The following is a 21,200-nucleotide window of genomic DNA, read 5'->3' on the forward strand; positions in this document are numbered from 1 at the left end:
TTTATGATAGGCACAAAAAACACTTGGTAAAATATCATGTTTAGCTTAAAATATCTGGTTTTGTTGCCACAACCACAGCTGGATAAAAATATTCAGTGGTCTGACGCTTACAAATGTTGAAACGCGGCCTAGTTTAGCATCTTGCCCCTCTGTAACTCCACCAACATCCCCTTCTCTAGACATGAAAGCCATCTCATATACCTGTAATGCGAACAATATGACATGTACCAGTGTCAGAGCTTCACATGTTTAATCGTTCACACAAGCAGCCTGATTGTGTCTATTTAGAAAACATTTACAGATTTAGTGCATGTGAGCATTTTCATGAGGATTAGCAATAATGTCGCAGACGCTGACTTTTCGGCACGATCACTTCGCTCTGCTCAGTAAATTATGGACAAACTGATTAAACTGCTGCCATCGAAGTCTAAAGATGACCAAAAGAAAAAAGATTCACTGATTTTCCAGCTTGGTAGATTTTACATTTCTTTATCCAGTGTTATGTGCACTGCCTGAACTGATTAATCATGTGTCAGATTAAAGAGCACAGATAGAAGTCTTAATGATGTATTAACACATCTCTTTCAGGAATTATTACTAATCAACAGAGCAGGTCTGAGGCAGAGGTTTTATATTAACTATATATATATTTATATTACTTGGACTTACTTCATGGCACATTTAGGAATCACTGCTCAAAGGGAGTCAACAATAAATCGGGTAAAGCCCAACCTGCTTATACCTGAACCGACTATTGTTACTCTTAAAACGTTTGATCATTACGCTGTGTTCAGGCTCCTCCATATTCTTTACATATATCTTATAATCTTCTTGTAGCAGAGATCGTGTCTAAACAGGGCCGTGTTAAATAGATAGATAACACCGGGCTGACTTTATTTCTCGGGCCCCCCTTAAAATGCACATTTTGATATTTGGTAAACAAACACAATGACTCAACTGACACATAACTTCTTTAACTTAGTTAGGTATATTTTTATATTTTGGTATTCATACGTAACTGTTTAATCGTGTATTTAGCCTCGTATTATACATTTCATTTATACGCATTTTCCTTTCAGATCAATGTGTCCTCACTCAGTCAGATTTACATATTTAAATGGAAAACTGACATTTACAGATGGTTCCTGCTGCTTTCGATGAGGTGAAACCACTGAGTACTTGTGCCTGAACACTGAAGCTACCACTGTGCATGTTTAAAGAAAAATAATGATTAAATAGATATTTAAACATTGAAATAACGTGTTAGAGATTTAAAGGTGCAGTATGTAGTTTTGAAGATCTTCATTGACTGATTTTTTTTATGTCTAAACAAACAACTGTTACTGAATAAACAAACTGACCTTAAAGGACAACACAATTTCATACTGTTTTACTTTGTTTATATGTGGCGGACCCTGCCACCTCACTGGCTTCAAACTGTGTTCTTGACCTGATTTTCCTCTGAGAACATCTCGTTTATTCAGTTATGGAAAAAATAAATATTTCTGAGTTTATATTATTACCTCATTAATATTGTAAACATTAAAATTCTGACATAAATACCCTGAAGATTTCCCAGCAAGTACAAAGAAACAGAAACGTATCAATTTCTGCTTGGTACAGGCAAAACGTGTAATTGTATTAAAATGGAAAGATGCTATAAGACAGAACAATCGACAGAAACAGTCGATAAAAGATGTCTGTGATTGGATAATTGTGCTTTTATTCTCAGTCTGGTTTTACTTGTGAATTTGTGCTCCAGCTCAGGTAACTCGGCTGTAAATAATAACTTGGTTGTTAGAGATGACTAAATTGCTTGTTGTTGTTTTTTCCTTCCTTTTTAACCTCTAACCCTCTGTAAATCTATTTTTATTTACTGATTGATTGATTTTATTCAATCAAAAATGTTTCCCTTCTGTATATTCAATGAACAAAAAGCCAATAAATATATTGTATGAAAAAAAAATCTAAATTCTGAGTTTGAATTTCTACACAGTTCCCCTTTAAGACATTTAAAAGGTTTTTTGTTTATATTAAAATAAATAAAATATTTAAAATGTATACCACTCTCGCGACTCTCTGGGCCCCCTAGTGGCAGGAGGCCATATAGCTCCTGCCCAGGGTCTACAGACAGAGGGTGTTGTACTCTGTCCACATCGTAAATCCTCCTGAGATGATGTGACTTGCGATTTTTGGGCTGTATTGACAAAGTGCCCCGACTTGAATGGTGTAATCCAGATGTTTCACGGACACGTTGAACCGTAGAAACATCTGTATTTGCACGAGATTAAACATATTTGAATATAAACTGAGACGTTGTAAATTGAAAATCACGAGGGTTAGCAGATACGAGGGCCCTGCTGAGTTGAGAAAACACAACATGCACCAAAGTAAACACCTTTGTTTCAGCCGGCGCCGGGCCTCTCATGTCAGCGCACACGGGCCCACTCTGACTAAGCTATTCATTAGAGCGATTTAAATGAGATGCGCGTGAACTTGCTTCCTAATTAAAACATCTTTCCTCGTTTACAGAGCCGGCTTTAAGCTGAGCTCTTTTGTGGGGGAGGGAGGGAGGAGGCGACTCTCTCCTCCTTCCCCTTCCCCATCCACACACCCCTCCACCGGCAGATGGTTTTGTTGGGCTCCAGTAGCCAGCCAGTGGCCGAGTATAGGGCCCATCAGATCTGAGCATTTTGTTTTTTAACACCCCTCCTCCTCCGCAGATGATTAAAAGATGAGGAGAGGAGTATTGATTGGCCCCGTGTAAAATGTATATGCAAATATACCTCGAGCCGGGTGCGTGAAAAATTGGCGCCACCATTCCTCAAATGATATCATTACTATATTTTGAAAATGTTAATTTGCATAGCGGATTTCCCTGTGGGGAAGGGGGGTTAATTAGGTCTATTTCTGTGCGGCTTGTGCCAAGACAGCCAAGGAAAAAGAAAGGGGGGAGAGAGAGGGGGGAGATCCGAGTGGCTGATAACAATTAAAATGGCATTTTGGACTCTTTCAAGCATTGAAGATTTTTTGGCATATCGGGCACGTTTTTAGGAAAAAAAAAGGTGATAAGTCACTTTTAATTGAAATGGAATTATTGCTCCAGAGGAAAAGTTTTTTTTTTGCAACACTCACTTTAAATATACACGGGGAGACGTTGAAGGACTTTAATCTATCATACAAGAGGTGAATTAAAGAACTTTAAATCAATCACAATTTGCATTTTTTTTCTCCTTCCTCCCACTGTTCTGTCAGAGGCGCGATTACGCTCATAATTAGATGGAGAGGGAAAAAAGTTTTCTAATTGCGTGGAGAGAAGGAGCTGAGACGCACTCGCCTGGAAATGGGTTCTTTCCTTTTTCTTAAATTATCAAAGCTCCCCATTATGTGTCAGGATTTGTGGGGTAAAGAGAAGGGGGAAAAAAACAAAACATCAATACGTTAAATCCCTTTACTTTTAATTGGAATCGCATCCTTTTCCTGGTTTTAAGGCCGCACAAAGCAGCACTGCAGGATCAAAAAAAAAAAAAAAGCTCCCAACAATTAATTTAGATTAGACTCTTAATTATCAGCCAATCGTCTAAATAATGACTGACTTCATTTCAGATGGTTAAAAATTAACTTGTACCAGTAATTGAGTAATTAACTCTCCACTGCTTCACCTTAGTTTGCTAATTAAAACATAAATATGACTTGATTCCTCCTCTCGAGAGGCATGTGGAGGGTTTTGTGGCTCGAAATAGGTTCTTATTCTTCTGTGGAGTAACCTACATGGTCAGAGTTTATAAAAAGGAGAGTTTTCTTGCCCATCAGAGGAGTTAATGTCCTTTTTGGCAACGTAAATGTAACTGCAGGGAGCTTAAACGCTTGATTGTGAGAAACATGTATCCACATAACCTCAGGTGAAGTATAGCCCACCTTGTTCCTGCACACGTACGGGCAGTTATGCTAAAGAACACACATGAAATGTGAGTTTAAAAATAATTGAATTCAAATAAATTAAACCTTATATACTCCCCAAACCTCGCCTCAAATTAACCCTGGTTAGAAATTGGATGAATGGCCTGAGTTTTGCTCTATTTTTGGGCGCTTATTTGCTAATGTGTGGTCACAAGCTTTGATTTTTTGGACGTATAGGGGATATAAATGGAGTCTGGTTGGTGGCGGTGGTCTATAAATATGAGGGAGGTTGAGTTGTGACTTGGATGTTTCTGGACCGGCAGGAAAAAACGGGGGAGGTAGTAAAAGATTAAATTCCTCCAACATCCCCTTCTCATTCCTCCCTCTGCACCCAAACTTCTGGTGATTTTGAGCAAAGATTAAAACTCTGAACTCCCCCTTTGAGGCTACGATGTGAGACTGCTGTACTGCACAGCCCCTCCATGCTGCTCCTAAATGATTTACCTGCATCGAGCTGTGGCCTAACGTGATGTAGGGCCATAACAGGTAAATGAGTGTTAGCTGGCACAATGAATAATCTAAGAGGAGTGAGAGTCTACAGCCATGCTAGCAGCTCTTTGCAGGGTAACACGATGCTCAGCTAATGTGCTCGAAGTGCAAAGTACAGCTGAGACTGAGGGGAATGACATTATTGTGCTAAAGTGATAAAGATTAAGTGTTGGACATATTTCAGTTTTGTTGCTGACAAGTTAAAGCTGCTACAAGGAGCTTTCAGTTGTTGTTGATTCTGGCGCCCCCTGTGGACAAACGCTGTATGAGCGCCATCGTAAATATCTTTATCTGGCCAGCACAGTGCATTTTGTCTTGGAAGCAAGTAAAATAAGACAGAGACAACATGTTTTTAGGTGTATAATACAGCTCTTTACAGGAGTTAATTATCTATTTGTGGCGATGTAATATTAATAATGTTTTAGTGCCGTACCACCAGACTTCCTCATCAGTACGCCTTAAGAAATACTTATAATTTGATAACGTATTCAGCCTGGATAAGTTGGAATTTAGACCCGATGACTGCATTAAGAATAAGTATAATAACAATATAGAAATATATAGAAGCATCAATATTGAAATGAGTTTCAAAAGTTCCTTGTAGGACATCGAAGGGGATGATTTGACAAGATATTCTAGTTCACGGGGAACATGAAGATTTCATACCAGTCCAGGAAAGGTCAGGGGGTCACTAAAGTCATTAGGACACATCATCTGGGGACCATGAATGTCTGTAGAAAAGCTTGTGGGAATCCATCTAATAGTTGTTGACTCCGACCTCAGTTTTTTCAGGGTTTTACGTTTCTAACTAGTCATCCAGTCAGTTCCTGATCTCAATGCTGAACATGTACGGCGGCTATTAATAAGTAATTGGAAGAACGAAGCATCTAGCTTACACAGTAGCCTAGTTTTTGCTGATAAGCATCAGTACGTATCCTGGGCCTGGGTTACTGTCTGTTTCAAAGTTATAACTCACCCTCAGTATTCAGGAGACACCTGCAGAGAGAAGAGTTTAAAGTTTCAAAAGACATCTGACAAGTTGAGAGAGGTTAGGGGCCAAAATCAGACACTTGTGAAGGCGGGGTCTCAGCTTTAAGGGACAGTTTTAAAATCAGCACTTACTTCAGTGAATGAAGGTACAATAACCAAATAAGAACGAAATAAAAAATGCGATGTTTTCACTGGAGCGCCCCCTTCAGGTTGTTTTAATCTTGGCTGAATTGTGTATTCAACCCCAGCGTGCTCTCCAGTATCTTAGTCACGAGTATTACAATTTATTGTCACCATTTAGATTTATGCCATGAGACACAATATAAGAGGGAACTGAGGAGGTTTCAGCTGCGTGACAGACTCATTGGTCCAATTATGGATCAAGAAAATATCTGATTTCATTCAGGCTGGTCTTCAGTTAGGGATTCCCTGTAGCTCCTCAGTGCTTGTGACTGTATTTTTACTAAACTAGAAAATATAAGTGAGAGTCACGATAGGCTACAAAGACCTCAGAAGTTATCACCTCTGTAAGAACCAGTGTTTTGTCTTGATTTTTTGTGGGATTGATTGTGTTGCCTGCACAGAAAGATGAGAGAGGGGAGAAAGGCTGGAGGCGAAGCAAGCCAAACCCTGGCCTGCATGTGAGTCGCCCATCTTATTATCAAATTAATTAAAGCTAGCATCTGACAATGTCACTCGTGCCCAGCAAAAGGAAAAAAAAAAAAAAAAAAAAAGGAGGAGGAAGGAAGAAAAGCGAATTTAAATGCTGCGGTCTCTTAGGACCTCATGTCAAGGGCTGCTTTTCATCGAGCACTGCATGTGTTTGGCTCGCACAGCCACTGGGAAAGTGGAGGGGAGGAGGGAGGGAGGCTTTTTTTATTTATTTTTTTTGTTAGAAAAAGGAGCTTTTATAAGCAAATGACATGAAGGCGTTGGGTTTTGATGTTCAAAAATGGCAGCAGGATAATAAATACACATCAGAAAGAGCAGCAAAGAAATAAAAAAAGGGGGGATAGAGAGAGCAGAGGAGGGAGATAGAGACGGGGTGACATCAAAAGCGCCTCTCAAGCCGTTCAAAGTTGCACTAAGATCGGGGGGGAAAGGGGGTTTTTATAACAACCCCGACGACCAGCCGACATTAAAGAGTCCATTTAAAAAACTAGACATTGAAATGCAGAAAAGCCTGCTCGCGTGTGGACTCGGGGTCAAGTAACTGAGGGATTATATGGTTCTTCATAATAATATTAATTAAACAATTTACATGCTAATAAGGTAACAATTATCGGAGCTTCTGGTGAAAGATTCAGGTTATTACAACACGCCAATCCCAGGGCTACGGGTCACAGGCAGAACAGCAGAGAGAAATCTCAACTCAAATTAACATTCTGTCAGCTCCAGAAATTGGATAAATAAAGTCGAATTAATTCACAGTAATGGAAGAGGGAGGGGGGGGAGGCACTTATTCAACCAGCTCTGATTACCATTCAGTATTCACCAGCACGCGGGTGGCTTTCTGTCAAGAAATTTAACACAAAATGAAGCAGTCACCGCCTCGGGCAAGATTTGGCCCCTGCGACACCGTTTACAATTTATATGTATAATCTCTCCCCCCCTCTCTCTCTCCCTCTCTCTCCCTCTCTCCCTCCATCGCTTCGCCCAAAGATGTCCACCTGGACACCCGGTTGCTCCTGGCCTGTGCCATGATTGTAAATTTCCAAAACCTTTCATTTTCCAGCGCGCACTTCAATTCGAGCACCGTTTCCCCTGCATTAGACGAGACCCTTAACTCGATAGGATAACTCGAAATTTTAATTGCGGTTATCTTCTCTCTCTTTTTTTTTTTAATCTCCACCAGACAGACACTACGTACATTTCTACATGCTGTTATCAGTTTTGCTAAAATGTTTTGTTTTTGTTCATTGACAAAGACTGTCCATTGTTTAAATTTCACTTTATGGTATTATTATTTCAGCGGTCGGTCCACCGCTTTGGCACAAAATGAAATATCTCAACATAAACCTCGCACTAGACGTACAGTATGTGTCTACATTCATGGTCTCCAGAGGGTACGTGCTACATTCATTTTGTTGGTCCCATGCTTTTCCTTTAGCGCCTCCACGTGGTTGACATTTGTTGTAATGTCTCGACAACTACTGGATAGATTATCACGAAATTCGCACCCAAACAGGACGAACTAAAATAACTTAAAATGTTAAATTTTTTATCGACCCAATACTTAAATTTTCAAACCTTCGTCCTATATCTACAAGTTTTGGTGTGTGAATGATTCATACTTACCAAACGTTTTGGATTCGGTCCAGTTGATCACCTCAGCTGGCTGCGACAACACAGCTGCAACGGCTCCAATGTAATCCTATTGGGGCAACTCCGACCGTCAAATGTACGTCCCCTAAAAGTGCTTGTTTTTGCCACTGAGAGAGTAAACATGGTATATGCATCAGCATGTGAGCATGGCGGATCCGGCCATGTTAACATGAGACGTTCAACAGGACTTCCTCATAAATCCCGTCTCCACAAGTTAGCTCTGGTTCTTTAACCGGCTCCGATTCTTTTAAACAGCTCATCATAATCAAGGATGTTTGGTTTATAGAGGGCTTTGCACAATATAACAGATAAGTTGTCATCTTACCTACACCATCCTGCAGAATATGACACAACCATTACGGTTCCCTCTTCAGGTCAAGGGAAACCTGCTAATCTGCTGCTTTTGGGTCCAGCTGCTGACACTTTTTGGGTTTGCAAACCAATTTCTTTTTTACTGAAATGCTCGACGTTGGTGTAAAAGGAGTATCATTGCATTTCATTGTGGGAATGCAGATTAAATGACCCTTGAACCTTGAGCAGCTAGCTTGGCTCTGGACCCTCATGCTGGAGTTACATTTCTCCAAAGATGCACAGAAATGTCACCGCCGACCTACACAGAGAGCTAACATTGATGAGCTAACATGCACATCTCCCAAAACTCAAAGGCGGGTTTTACGGACCCAAACTATTTAATAAAATCTAAATAAAAAAGTAAGTACCCCTAAATTAAAGAAACATTGGATACTGATGACGTACGTTTGTTGGCTACGTAAGTGTTTTTCTGAAACTGTATAATGTAAAAATGATAGCAAATGTTCTGTTCAGTACATCTTTATGAATGTGAGTGATCTGAAGAGGAGAATTAATTTGTGTTTTGTACCAAAAAATTACTACAACTGAAACTGTTCTTACAAACCACTTTGAGAAGAAGCCGCTCAAAGACTTGAGTTGATTGTCGTATATCTTTTGGGTTCTCCCGGCCCGTGAAGACCATTTCATCTCTTTCAAATCGAATTTCTTTGACCCATCTGCCCAAATTATTAACAAGGGTTCTTGAAAATTGGACCCATTTGCTCTTAGATATGATTTTCTGCTCCTCCTCAGAGATCATTATGGAGAAAATTTGATATTTCAGTGTCTATTTCTGGTGAGTACGGAAAGAAGATGTCCAAAGAAAAAATGCTAAATAAACTTAAACGCTACATAACGACTGTACATGGTGGAGCAAATATATTTTCCGACTTAATACAGTACCACCAGGACCCACTAACTCCATTTCGCTCATGTTTTTTGTTGCTATTCATTCACCGCTGAGCCTTCATGCCTTTTAAGGCTTTGTGTCCATTATGTGGTTGATCTTATTCAAAGCAGATCATCATTCAGAGAAGAGGCAAGAACACTTAGAGGAACACAAACCTGAATTCAGACGTTATTAACCTCAAGTGGCTCTAATAAAGGTGGAGCAAGCTGAGAAACGGCTCGGCTAACCGCATCCAGAAGCTCCATCGACAGGAACGTCTGTGAGGAGGCTGCTCCCACTGTAATATCTGTCTCTGTGTACTGTGTTTAGTGTATGAAACCCATGTTTGACATAATATGGTGTTTAACACCGTGAGCCTCGAATAAAAACTCATCCTCATTCAGTCACAACAGCTCTCGACTAGAACAGGAAGTTTGATGTTTGCAAACCCGCGTGACATGAAAGTAATCTATTTTAATTGCCATGCTTTAACTGTTGCTATAAGTTATTATTGTAGGTTTATAATCAATCGGTTATTCCAGGTAGTGTGTGAATAAACAAGTAATTATTGTGTGTATTTACATATAAATATAAAAAGTGTCAGAACAATATACTTATCAGTCATGGCAGGGTTAGAGAAAATGTAAAACAAGTCTCATCTGTATGATTTTTTCTTTATAGAGGCCAGTGTTGTGCACGTTATTCCTCTGGTTGAGCTGCCGAAGTCCCTTCCAGTGGACCGCCATGGGACCTGATTTCAGAAAGAAAATATGTACAGTAGTGAACTGAGAAAGACAAATAAAAATGTGATGTTTGTCAATTTAAAAGATAATTTTCCATGTCCAAAAAGATGCAGCTTGTCATAAAAATAAATAAATATAAGACTGAAAATCTGTAACTGTACAGACCACACAGCCAACAGTCGCTTTAGTGACATCGTCTCGTTGAACAATCAGCAAATCCCGTAACTTAAACGTCGTAGAGCTGCGGCGGCCATGTTGGTGTCGGTGACGTATGTTGAGCAAGTTCACTGAGCTGTTTAACACAAAACTAGATGAAATCGTACTATCTTTACGACAAACAGCGACGTTATGGACTTGAAATATTATGTGTGATTCATGGCACAATTCAAACGGTAACGAAAAGTGTATTTGTCTCTCCGCACTGACTGCTGCACATGTCACGATGTGGAGACTTAAAGCTTCCAGATCACACACACAGATTGGACTTTACAGTGAATTACACATTTTGTGTTCAGCAGTTAAACTTGTGAAATGATCAAACATTTGCATTTTCAGATATTCTGGAGAGGAAGAAGGAATATGTGTCATTTTGAGGATTTTATTTTCTCAATAAAAACCATGTCAGACACATATGAGGGATTTTTTTTATAAATGCCTTAATACAGTGTGGTGGGGATCTTTTGTTACTTGTTGATCTTTAACTGTTTGTTCTTTATTTCAACCCAATCGGCAGATGTCAGTGTCAAATGTCAGCAATGTACATTACTATGAAAACCACAGATAAGTAAAACTTTCCTTAAAATACATTTTCTACTTCTCTCTGTGCTAATGGTCTGGTTAGGTTTAGGCTCAAAAACCAGGTGGTTGGGGTTCGGAAAAGATCTTGTTGTGGCTTGAAGTAGCTGTTCATGTGGCCACAAACACGGCTGGAGATGTCCCGACTTCCTGTAAAAATTAGTTTTTTCTCCAGTTATGGCTTTAAAATCGTCACGAAGCCTCCATAAAAATGTCCAGTCGGCCTTTTGTCACGCAGGCAGGCAATGAACACGCACAGAAGCCTATATAACCTATGACACGCATGTTTGGACGTACCTGAAACGTTAATTGACATTTTATTTTGGGGATCGAGCAGTTAATTTCTCCCTGATTCAATGTGTAAATTGTGTAAAAGTTCAGTCGGTGTACGTAGAATAACTTTTCAATCATTATTGTTGGCACAGTAAAATATTTATCCATCAATATTTATACATTTAAAGAATATTTTTAGTTAATTTGCACCGCTGCTCTCTGCTCCCATCTATTGGTAGAAGAACATTTTTTAACTGAAATAGCAGAAAGTCACTGGTTTGAGTTTTTAGTGACTGAGATTTAAAGTTTATTTAGATTAAAACGATCCCACCTGGAGATCCATATATCTGTGGTGGAGCTGGATCATAATCACATGATCTTCATGAGCAGGTGGAGTTTGACCAAGTGTCACGTGATACTCTCCAAAACAGCTGCTACCTGGACTCATTTACTGTCTCTCTAAGTCTTGTAGTTTTTTTTTTTTATGCATATATTTGACTTTTCTACATAACCTTATTTGAGGAAACCAGCAAACATGAAGGATCCCTGCTCATGATAATGGACCAGAGAGTGAAAACCTTAATAAACTGGCTCTGACATCGTCCTGTATCGATACACGCGCACTTTAATGGCGGCTGTATCGACTTCCTGGAAACATCATGCACAACTAACTCCGGCCGTCATTTACAACTAAACACGGGTGTAAGCTGCTCAGGTGAAACACGGAGATAATGGTGCGGAGTTTGGCGCACGGTGGATATGTTGCGTGTGTGTGTGCGTGTGTGTGGAGGTGGTGGGGGTGCCTGGGAGATGGAGAGAGGCTTGTAGTTTAAAATGCGATGTGACAGCTCAGGAAAAGGGGGGTGGGAGGGGGGGATGATAAAGGCGCTGTTATTGGATCAATCTGGCCCTGAATGCCCCTGTAAAACACTTACACACGCGGTGCGGGAGCGCGCACGCACGCACGCACGCATGCATTCACGCACGAGCGAGAGAGAGGAGAGAGAAAGTTGGAGGAAGACGCGTTTCCTCAGAAGGAATAGACACAAAAAAAACAAAACCACGCGGGTTTTATTTGTGAGATTTTAATGGAGTCGCGCGGCTGTTTGCACGCGCAGCTCCCGCCTCGTCCTCGTTGTTTTGACAGGGCTGAATTAAAGGAGCGCGCGAGGTGTAATTAGCGATCGATCCGGATAGAAATCTCTCTCTCTCTAACTCTCTCTCTCTCTCTCTCTCTCTCGCTGCCTTCCGTTACTCCATTAACCGCGTCTCTGACGTCACAGGGCGATTAACGTTTCTTATTGGTCCCGCGAGCAGATGGAGGAGTCCTAATGAGCTGGCTCGCGGACGGAAGGAGCAGGGTTGACATCTCGGCTGGACCGTAAACGTGAATACCTCGCACAGCCCCGCTCTCCCGCTCTCCGCCGCCGCCGCCGCCGCCGCGCACACACCGCACCGTGGCCGCGGGAGACGACCGTCTGCCTGGGTTCCCTTCTCTCCCCCTCCGCCGTCACCTCCTCCTCCTCCTCCTCCTCCTCCTCCTCTCCCTGACTTTGTTTCTGTGACTGCATGTTCAGCCACACTGCCTCCCTCTGCATCTTCACTTCGGCCCCGCCGCAGCCCGGGCGAGCATGGACAGTCGGGTACTCGAGCATCCTCACGCCCAGTTCGGAGGCTCCTTGGGCGGGCTGGTTGGCTTCCCGTACCCGCTCGGTCCCCATCACCACCACCACCACCATCACCAGCACGTCTACGAGCTCGCCAGCGGGCACCAGCTGCAGTCCTCGGCCGCCGTCCCCTTCTCTATAGACGGATTACTTAACGGCTCCTGCTCGGCCTCGGTGGTCGGCTCCAACCCGCTGCTGTCCGACAGCCCGCAGTTCAAACTCTCAGGTAGGCCCGGCTCTTTCCTCACCGACACACCTGTGTGGAGACAATGCTTTGTTATAGAAACTGTGAGCAATGGACGTGGGTTGTTTTTATTTATTCAGTGGACTTTGAGGGTAAATGTAACTGTTTTCAGCCTTTAAGGAAAGACTTGGAGGGAGAAAGTGAGTTTAGAGAGAAAACAATGTTGTTTAAAAGTTTGAGAGCTCAGTGAATTTAATAAGAAATGCAGGAAAAGTTCATGTGCAGGCTGATTTATTAATAATCTTACTGCAAAAACTCCCTGTACGTTAAAATACAGGTAGGAATTATCTGTTATTTCGATAACATGATTATTATCTGCTGATTGTTGGTAGGCAGCCAATAACAAAACTGGGTTTAACAATTATTTTGACTTCCTTTAAAATATTAAATATTAAATAAAGTTTATTTGAGGCCTAAATGTTGAGAATATTTGTCAGAGTTCAGCAGCTAAAAAATACATATTTAACAGAAAGGTGTGATGACACTGAGCTGGAGCTTTATAAGCAATTTCTTCCATGACAGTCTCTCCTCTCTCCCACTCACACACGCACACACACACTCTCATAAACACGCTCACGCACATACACGCACACGTCGACCCATGCAGATTCTGGGGACCCGGATAAAGACAGTCCCGGTTGTAAACGGAGACGAACGAGGACCAATTTCACCGGGTGGCAGCTGGAGGAGCTCGAGAAGGCTTTCAACGAGAGTCACTATCCAGATGTGTTCATGCGGGAGGCGCTCGCGCTCAGGCTCGACCTCGTGGAGTCCAGGGTTCAGGTAAAGACACGAGTCAGACCGTTTGTGAGGCATTCAGTCATTTTATCCAGCTGCTGGGGGAGAAACGGATTTGAGTTACAGCTCTGATTTTTTAAGAAAAATAATCATTTTCATCTCAATTTTATGTCAAAAATCCACAAAACAATTAAAGTGAAGAAAATATGAGAGGGGCGTTTTGTTTAGTGACGCTCCTGGAGGCCTGCCCCAGCCTCAGACAGCTATTTGTCAATTATCAAAGCATCAATAAAGGTTCTCCTTTGAATTATGCATGGAGGCAGACTATTGATTTATGGGTTAATAAAAAACAAGGCTATTTACTGAGCAAACCAAGGCGTGAAAATGGAAACTCTTCCTTCACATTCAGTTTTTTTTATTAAGCTTTTATCCAATTATTCGACAATTGATTCACAATTATACCCACATCTTCTTTATCTGCTGTCTATTATAGGTTTACAATAGTTTAAAATGAAGGAAATATTATGCTTTTATTATTATTATTATTATTTTATTTCCTATTATTATAATTATTATTTTTATTATTATTATTTTATCTCCTATTATTATTATTATTATTATTATTAAGATATTGTAGAAGTAAGCTACGATGTTTAATGGATGATGCTTTTTTGTTTTGAATATATATATATATAACACTATTTATATAATTTAACAGATAATAATAATAATAACAATAATAATAATAATAATAATAGATACCAAGAAGGAGAATAATAATTAATTAATATTTTAACAAAATACAAGAGCTTAAGATTTTATCTGTTTAACAATAACTTTAAAGGAACAACACAGAGAAAGTACTGTATATATATTTTCAAAGTTTTTTAAATAATATTCGATAATTATTCGCATTTAGCCTAATTAAAAATAATAATATTAATAATATTAATAATAATAATAATAATAATAATAATAATAATAATAATAGTATGCAGGTGTAGTTCTGTGCTCAGTGTGTAATGCTGTGTATCCATTGACGGTTGCTGTGTGTGATTGAACGCGTCTTCGTGTATCTTGAACACATATAATTCTCGGGTCGACAGAAGCGCAGCTCGCCGTCGCTGGATGTTGTTTGGGGGGATTTCGCTCCTAAACCTCAGATTATTGTTCCCTCAAGCTGCTTAGCGCGCCTTTATCACCAGGTTTGCGGGGGGAAAAGATATAACCCAACATTAACAATTCATAAGAAGCGCCATTGTCGCGCGCTGATGTCGGTGTCCCCGCTCCTTATTATGCAACGTTCCCGCTCTCCGCGTGCTAAACTCCTGCCGTTATCAGCGCCGAACACGCGGCTCTGAGCGCGCCCAGAGGCCGGCCGGGGAGAGCTCTCAGGCGGCGGGGGAAGCTCGCCTCTCTTGGCTCGGTGCGGAGGGAGGAGAGCCGGGGAAGTGTTAAAGCCCCACATGTGAGGAATATACTGTACAGCTACGGCGCAATTTAAATGCAATCGGCGGTGGTGCCCATTATATACAGACTCTTTGGTAATTAACACCAGCACGTGTGTGCATCTGCTGGTCCACCTCTGTGACCCATTAACCTAATGTACTGTAGGTGTTTAGAGCTGCAGTAAACACAGGCAGGCAGGCAGAGAGGCAGACAGGACAAAGGTTTCTCTTGTTTCAGGGCTTTTGTGGAATTTGTTTGGATTTGCAGGCAATATGGTTTTGTCCTTACCATCTGATAACCAGTGTGACACTGATTTATCGTGGTGGCAGGTGTGAGGTCTGTTGTCTGAGGTTGTCTCAGCACACGTCACAGACGTTTTGTCTAATGAGGAACACCTCGAGCCAAGATAATGACCCAAAACACACAAAGTCATCCTTAAAATCGACCGCGGATTTTAATCAAATCATGAATATTATCCACGAAGCAGTTTATTGCAGGAATATTGTGTTGGATTACAACAACATGAGGAGATGTTCGTGTTAATGGCGTGCAAGATGAAGTCTCAGAGGTCCAGCGTGAGATAAACGTAGGCCCTGTTTTATAAAATGTTCATTGTTGTCCCAACTGTGACAGTTACGTTCACTGCAGATTAAATGATCCATCTTTTTATGATTTCGTCCATGAAATGTCAGAAAATAGTGAATCGTGCTCATCACAGTCCTCCAGAGCTGAGCTGACCTCTTGAATCAGCTTTTTCTGTCCAACCAGCAGACGAAAACACAAAGATATCTGATGTACAACGACACACAAAGCGAGCTAATCTGGCATTTTGCCTCCACAAATGATTCATTGATCATCAAAATTGCTGACGATTCCTTATCTGGTATATCAGAATAATCAACTGATCCATTAATCAGCTCAGCTCAGCCCAAATCCCTCAAACTCAAAAACAAACTGTGACATTGTGACTGAATATGTGACCTCAGAGATGATGTTTCACAGGTGTTGACGTGGAAAAGAAAACTCATCTCATGTGTCACTTTCCCACCTGTGTCTGTGTGTACTTCATGTGTGTGTCTGTGCGCAGGTGTGGTTCCAAAACCGACGAGCAAAATGGAGAAAAAAGGAGAACACAAAGAAAGGGCCGGGCCGGCCCGCTCACAACTCCCACCCGACCACGTGCAGCGGCGAGCCCATGGACCCCGAGGAGATCGCACGCAGGGAGCAAGAGCGCGCCGAGAAGAAGAAGCGGAAACATGAGAGGAAGCTGCTGAAGTCGCAGAACAAACTGCTCGCAGGTGACAGTTTCCACACACCTGGAGGGTCAGAGAGCGACAGCGGGGTCTCCCAGTTCACTGACAGCGAGCAGCAGGCTTCCAGCGTTAACGGGAGTATTCACATCGAACTGCCAGCAACAAAGGGTGCAGGAGGACACCAAACTGAATCCAGCTGTGACCAAACACGACACGACTTCAGCCAACTACAAAACCACCAAAACCAAAGAACCGCAGGAGAACCGGAGCAGGTTTCTCCAGGCAGCACGCACAGCTCCAGCCCTGGAGGCCCGAGGTCCTCTGCCCTGCAGAAACGCAACCCCTTCAGCGTGGAGAGCCTCCTCTCCGACGCCACGCCTCGACGCAAATCTCAGCTGGACTTCCCCTCGTTGCCCAGTCAGAGGACTCTGGTGGGCAAAGGTCACTTCTTGCTTTACCCCATTACCCATCAGCCCTTGGGCTTTCTAGTGCCCCAAACAGCCCTGAAGGCCTCACCGTGTCAGGACAGCAGCATTAACAGGCTCAGCCTGGGACAGAGGTGTGTGCCAAGTGAAGGGAGCCCTGCTCCCTCTGACCTCTCCAGCTTTGTCACTAAGCCTCTAAACTCGGATCCTACGGAGCATGACACGCAGCATCACCACAATCACATTAGCAATAGAGTGGATGGAGCAGACGCGGAGGAGTGTGGTGGTGACTGCAGTAATGGAAGATTTCCCGTTTCTCCTCCACCCGGCAGTGTGGCTGCTCAGACGGCTCTGGCCAGGCTGAGCTCCGCGCAGTCCAGTGACAGTAGCGAGGAGAGGAGTTTGAAAGTTCGAACGGAGGCAGCGACCGATGGCTGCCAAGTTTCCGAGCTGTGTGTAAAAGAGAAGGGTGCAAGAGAGGAGAGAGCGTCTCCAGGCCTCTCCGAGCGTCTCAAGGCAAACACAGACTGTCAAGAAACACCCGGAACAGATGGAGAGGATGTCGATATGGACTAACACTTGCAAGGAGCAAACATAAACAAAGGACCAGGAACAACCGCTCAGACTATTCAAACATTCCCAAAGCTCTGCTGAGACACTCTAAAACATATCAGGAATCAGGAGACTTAATTCTCATCTATTTTTTAATCATAATGTGTGATCAATCCAGATGGCCCCACCCCCCAACCCCCCGACAAAGCTGTGGCCGTCCTCATATTCAGGCTTTAGGCCTCGACACCTTCTAGAAGCAGGTTCTTTCTCTTTTCTGGTGACCAACTTGTAACGAAAACTAGGCTACAATAAAACATCTTACACACAACAAAAATCCTCAGATATTGTAAAGAAAAACGAGAAAAATGATATTTATATGTAAACATTTTGATAAATAAAGTTATTGTTTAAATTGAACGGGTGTCTCTGAAGGGTGCAGGAGGGGCGGCTGCTGTGTGGCGGAGGCTTGGATCATGGCGGCTGGAGGTTTCTCGTCGTGTTCCAGCAGATAAATCCTCCTTTTTCTCTGTGTAGTGAGCCGGAGCTCGGGCTCAAGTCCGTCTGGCTGTTTGTATTTATTGCTTTAACAAATTTATTCATTTGAAAGGCCGAGCTGGAATGAGGTTAGTGGCCGCGGGCTATAGGACCCTGCGCCTCCTGCTGAGTTTTGATATGAAAGTAATTATTTTCCCACTGGCTGCCGCGGGTCTCCAGGCAGTTTTTTTTTTTTTTTTTTTTTTTTCCCCCCTTCCTTTCAGCCCAAAGGGTTATTAGACATTACCGATTTCTAGTGATATGGAATCACATAAACTTCCTACAATAATAGAATTAGCATGAAAGGCAGGGGTGTCAAATTGAAATGGGGAAATAATAGCCGCGCCAGCTGCATCGTGTGTGTGTGCGTGTTTTTTTTTTGGCGAGACGCGTGCGTGAGTGCGCATGGTGTATTGAGCGCAGGAGGAGGAGGAGGAGGAGGAGGAGGAGATGGCGGCAGATTCGTGGGGCGGAATTTTCATGAGCTGCCGCGGTTGTCAGACGGCCCTTGTAGTCGGCTATATTAAGATAGATGCTCGATGATATCCCTCATTGTTCTGTCGCTTATATTGATGTTGCTGCGTTATCGCCCTATTGATCATGTGTCGCACATAATAGGACAGGCGCGCGCCCGTCTGCCTGCGCCTTTTTTTTTTTTTTTTTTTGTACAAAAGCGCCCGGGCCCCTCGTCATTTGTTCTAATAGGACTGTGAGTCCCTCGGGGGTGGGTGAGGAGGTGGGAGGAGGGAGGGGAGGGGAGGGGAGACAGATAAAGATATAGGAGAGGAAGAGGAGGCGACTGATGTGCCAGGCTCGCGTTAATATATATATTTTTTTCTTTTTCCATCAATTGTTTGGCTCAAAAAAAAAAAAAAAACTAAAGGTGGGAGAAAGTGAAGAATGGTTGAATTAGAGGATGTTTAGGGACAAGAAGAGAAGACGGATCCTCCTGAAATGTGCAGGTGTGTGTGTGTTAAAGAAAAGAGTGTGTTTAGCTTATGAAGTGTAAACGCCACCAAGTCCCTGGAAACTGAAATCCCAATTATTAAAACCATTAATTCTGGCGAGCCGGTGCGCGCAGGAGCGCGTGTTGACAGCCCGGCTAAATATCCCTGATCCCTCCCGGTCACCTCGCCTTTATTTGCAAATAAATTGAGGGGGATCCGAGGGACAGAGCTTTACTTTGCTGCCGCCGACCTAAAATGAATTTCCGTGCCTGAGTCCCTTTAATAATATTTACATAATTTTCGCTCAGTGACTCTGCTATTTGCGCTGTAGGAAGCGGGGGGCTTATAGGAAAATAATTAGACAAGAGGACGAGGAGGGAGCGAGAGGGGAAAACAGCAGGAGGAGGAGGAGGAGGAGGAGGAGGACGGGTTAAGACCGGAGCTGAACACTAAATTCCCAGACAGCTAAAATCAATGAAAGTAATAACCCTATTATTTAATTCATAAGGACATTATTTTCCCATAAGGCCTCAGGAAACGTCCCCTTCGACCGAAACAATCACATTAAATCGTTCATTCCGCGTGCGCACTGTGAAATTTCTACTTTTATTCTCCTTTTTTTTTCTTTTTTCTTTTTTTTGGGGTGAAGCTGGAAACGCTTTATTATAATCGGTTAGTTTCAAGAGTGCGATTAATTAGAAAATATAGGTTTGATGTGCCTTCAGCGAGGCCTCGTGGAGAGACAACGAGAGCGTCAAACGCGCCTTTCTCACAGACTGTGGACATTTTTTAAAGTTAATAATTAAAGAAATAAAGTGAAAACAGGGTTTGAGTTTTACAGTTAATAACACTGGACACAGGGGAGGCCTGTGTGTTGTCAGATGACACCCTCACGAGCTCTTTAAAGCGATTTAAAATCCAAATAAAGACGCAAAAGTGACCACAACATTAACGAGGCACATCTGGAGTGCGTAATAATGAGGAAACCTGCATCTTAACTCTAATTAAAGTTAATGTAACAGATTGAAGTGTGATTTAAGTTGCTCGTTTTGGTGTTTTCAGTGTCGATTCTGACTTTCAAGTGGATAAAACATGTCAAAACAAGACAGATATCACTTTTTCTTCCCCCCTGCAGATTGTGAGAAAATGCAGAAATCTGTCCATCTCTGTTGCATTGAGTTCAATCAGAGTGAGTGAGGGAGAGGGAGGGAGAGAGAGGGAGAGAGAGGGAGAGGGAGAGGTGGGGTGTTTAGGTGGCACCAACACAAACGACCAATCGATCACGCCGAGCCTGGACCGGGCGGGCCCTCCCGCTGTGTCCGTGCCGCTCATGCATCACACTTTATGAATTCAATTTCAACCGGGAGAAATTTTCAATTTGAGCGCGCGATCATTACGGCGTGGGGGGATAGCGTAAATTGTTTTTGCTCTATTATGCATTCGGACGCCATCATTTTTCTTTCTAATTACCGAGGTGTCAGCGCGGCCTGTCACCCGGGCGCTGATTTTCAATTTAACTGATCATCATACATTCATTTTCCCATTTGATAAATCTGCTATCTAGACGCGCCCGCCATGCCCGGAATATTAAGCGGCGCCGGGGCGCAGTAATAGGGGGATGTGTATGCGGCAATGAGCGCGGATCAGCCAGCTAATTTAGCACCTTCCACATTCCCCGTCTCCATCCCCCCATTTCCAATTCTCAAGAGGAGGCGAGGAGGGGGGAGAAAAACCAGGAGAGGAGAGGAGAGGAGAGGAGAGGAGTCCAATGGCTGCCTGTAACCTCCAAGACTGAAAGAAGAAACAGCCCGAGGTTAGAAGGAACCACAGAAGAAGAGAAAGTCCTCCAATCCGCCTCGTGTGTTTCTTCTTCTTCCTCTTCTTCCTGACGCAGGATTAATTAACGCTAATTGAGTTCTTCAATACGTGCTATTCTTATTTAATAGGAACAAATTTGCACAATTAATTATCGACGTTAATTTCAAGAACCTATTACAAACCCAGCCCCTCCACCTCCACCTCCAGCCCCTTCTCTGGCTCTCCATCACCTCCTCCTCCTCCTCCTCCGCAGTAAATTAGCAGCTTTTGTCATTAACTTCAGGCATCTTTGATCCGGACTGAGCGGGCCTGCAGCCACAGTCAGACACCATGGATCCTCATATATGCTGACATACGAGGGCCTGAACGCCTCATAGCAGACGACAGTGGACGCTTAAAGGGGCAGTATGTAGTTTTGCAGAAGAAATTCACACTCAGAATTTAAATATTTACAATATTAATGAGGTATTAATACAAACTCAGAAATGTTTTTTTTTTTTTTTAAATAAATAAATAAGCTGTTCTCAAAGGAAAATAAGGTCCCCAGAATAGGTGGCAGGGTCCGCCACATATAAACAAAGTAAAACAGGATGAAATTGTGCTTTTCTTTAGGATCAGTTTGAATATTCAGTCATAAAAAAAAAAAAAATCAGTCAGTGAAGATCTTTCTCTTCTGATTAAAATGTCGTCCCCAAAACTACATATTGCACCTTTAAAGGAAATACGCTCATTTCTAAGGAAGATCTTTAGTGCAAAAA

At 42.5% G+C, this 21,200-nt stretch overlaps 1 protein-coding gene across 1 annotated transcript; it reads left to right on the plus strand.

The window, feature by feature from the left end:
• The first annotated feature begins 11,736 nt into the window (after positions 1-11,736).
• On the plus strand, positions 11,737-17,549 carry LOC311273241 (homeobox protein unc-4 homolog). Its single transcript, XM_084380191.1, has 3 exons — positions 11,737-12,708; positions 13,334-13,509; positions 16,001-17,549. Exons 1-3 carry the CDS (start codon positions 12,447-12,449, stop codon positions 17,165-17,167), a joined length of 1,605 nt encoding a protein of 534 aa, XP_084236317.1. The 5' UTR covers positions 11,737-12,446; the 3' UTR covers positions 17,168-17,549.
• The last annotated feature ends 3,651 nt before the right edge of the window (positions 17,550-21,200 follow it).

This window comes from Pagrus pagrus, assembly GCF_965226575.1.
Source record: "Pagrus pagrus genome assembly, chromosome: 2".
Taxonomy (NCBI): Eukaryota; Metazoa; Chordata; class Actinopteri; order Spariformes; family Sparidae; genus Pagrus; species Pagrus pagrus.

Coding starts and splice junctions, on each gene's coding strand:
- LOC311273241 (XM_084380191.1), top strand. CDS start 12,447: ATGGACAGTCGGGTACTCGAGCATCCTCACGCCCAGTTCGGAGGCTCC. Junction 12,709..13,333: donor CCCGCAGTTCAAACTCTCAG/GTAGGCCCGGCT, acceptor CGACCCATGCAG/ATTCTGGGGACCCGGATAAA. Junction 13,510..16,000: donor TCGTGGAGTCCAGGGTTCAG/GTAAAGACACGA, acceptor GTCTGTGCGCAG/GTGTGGTTCCAAAACCGACG.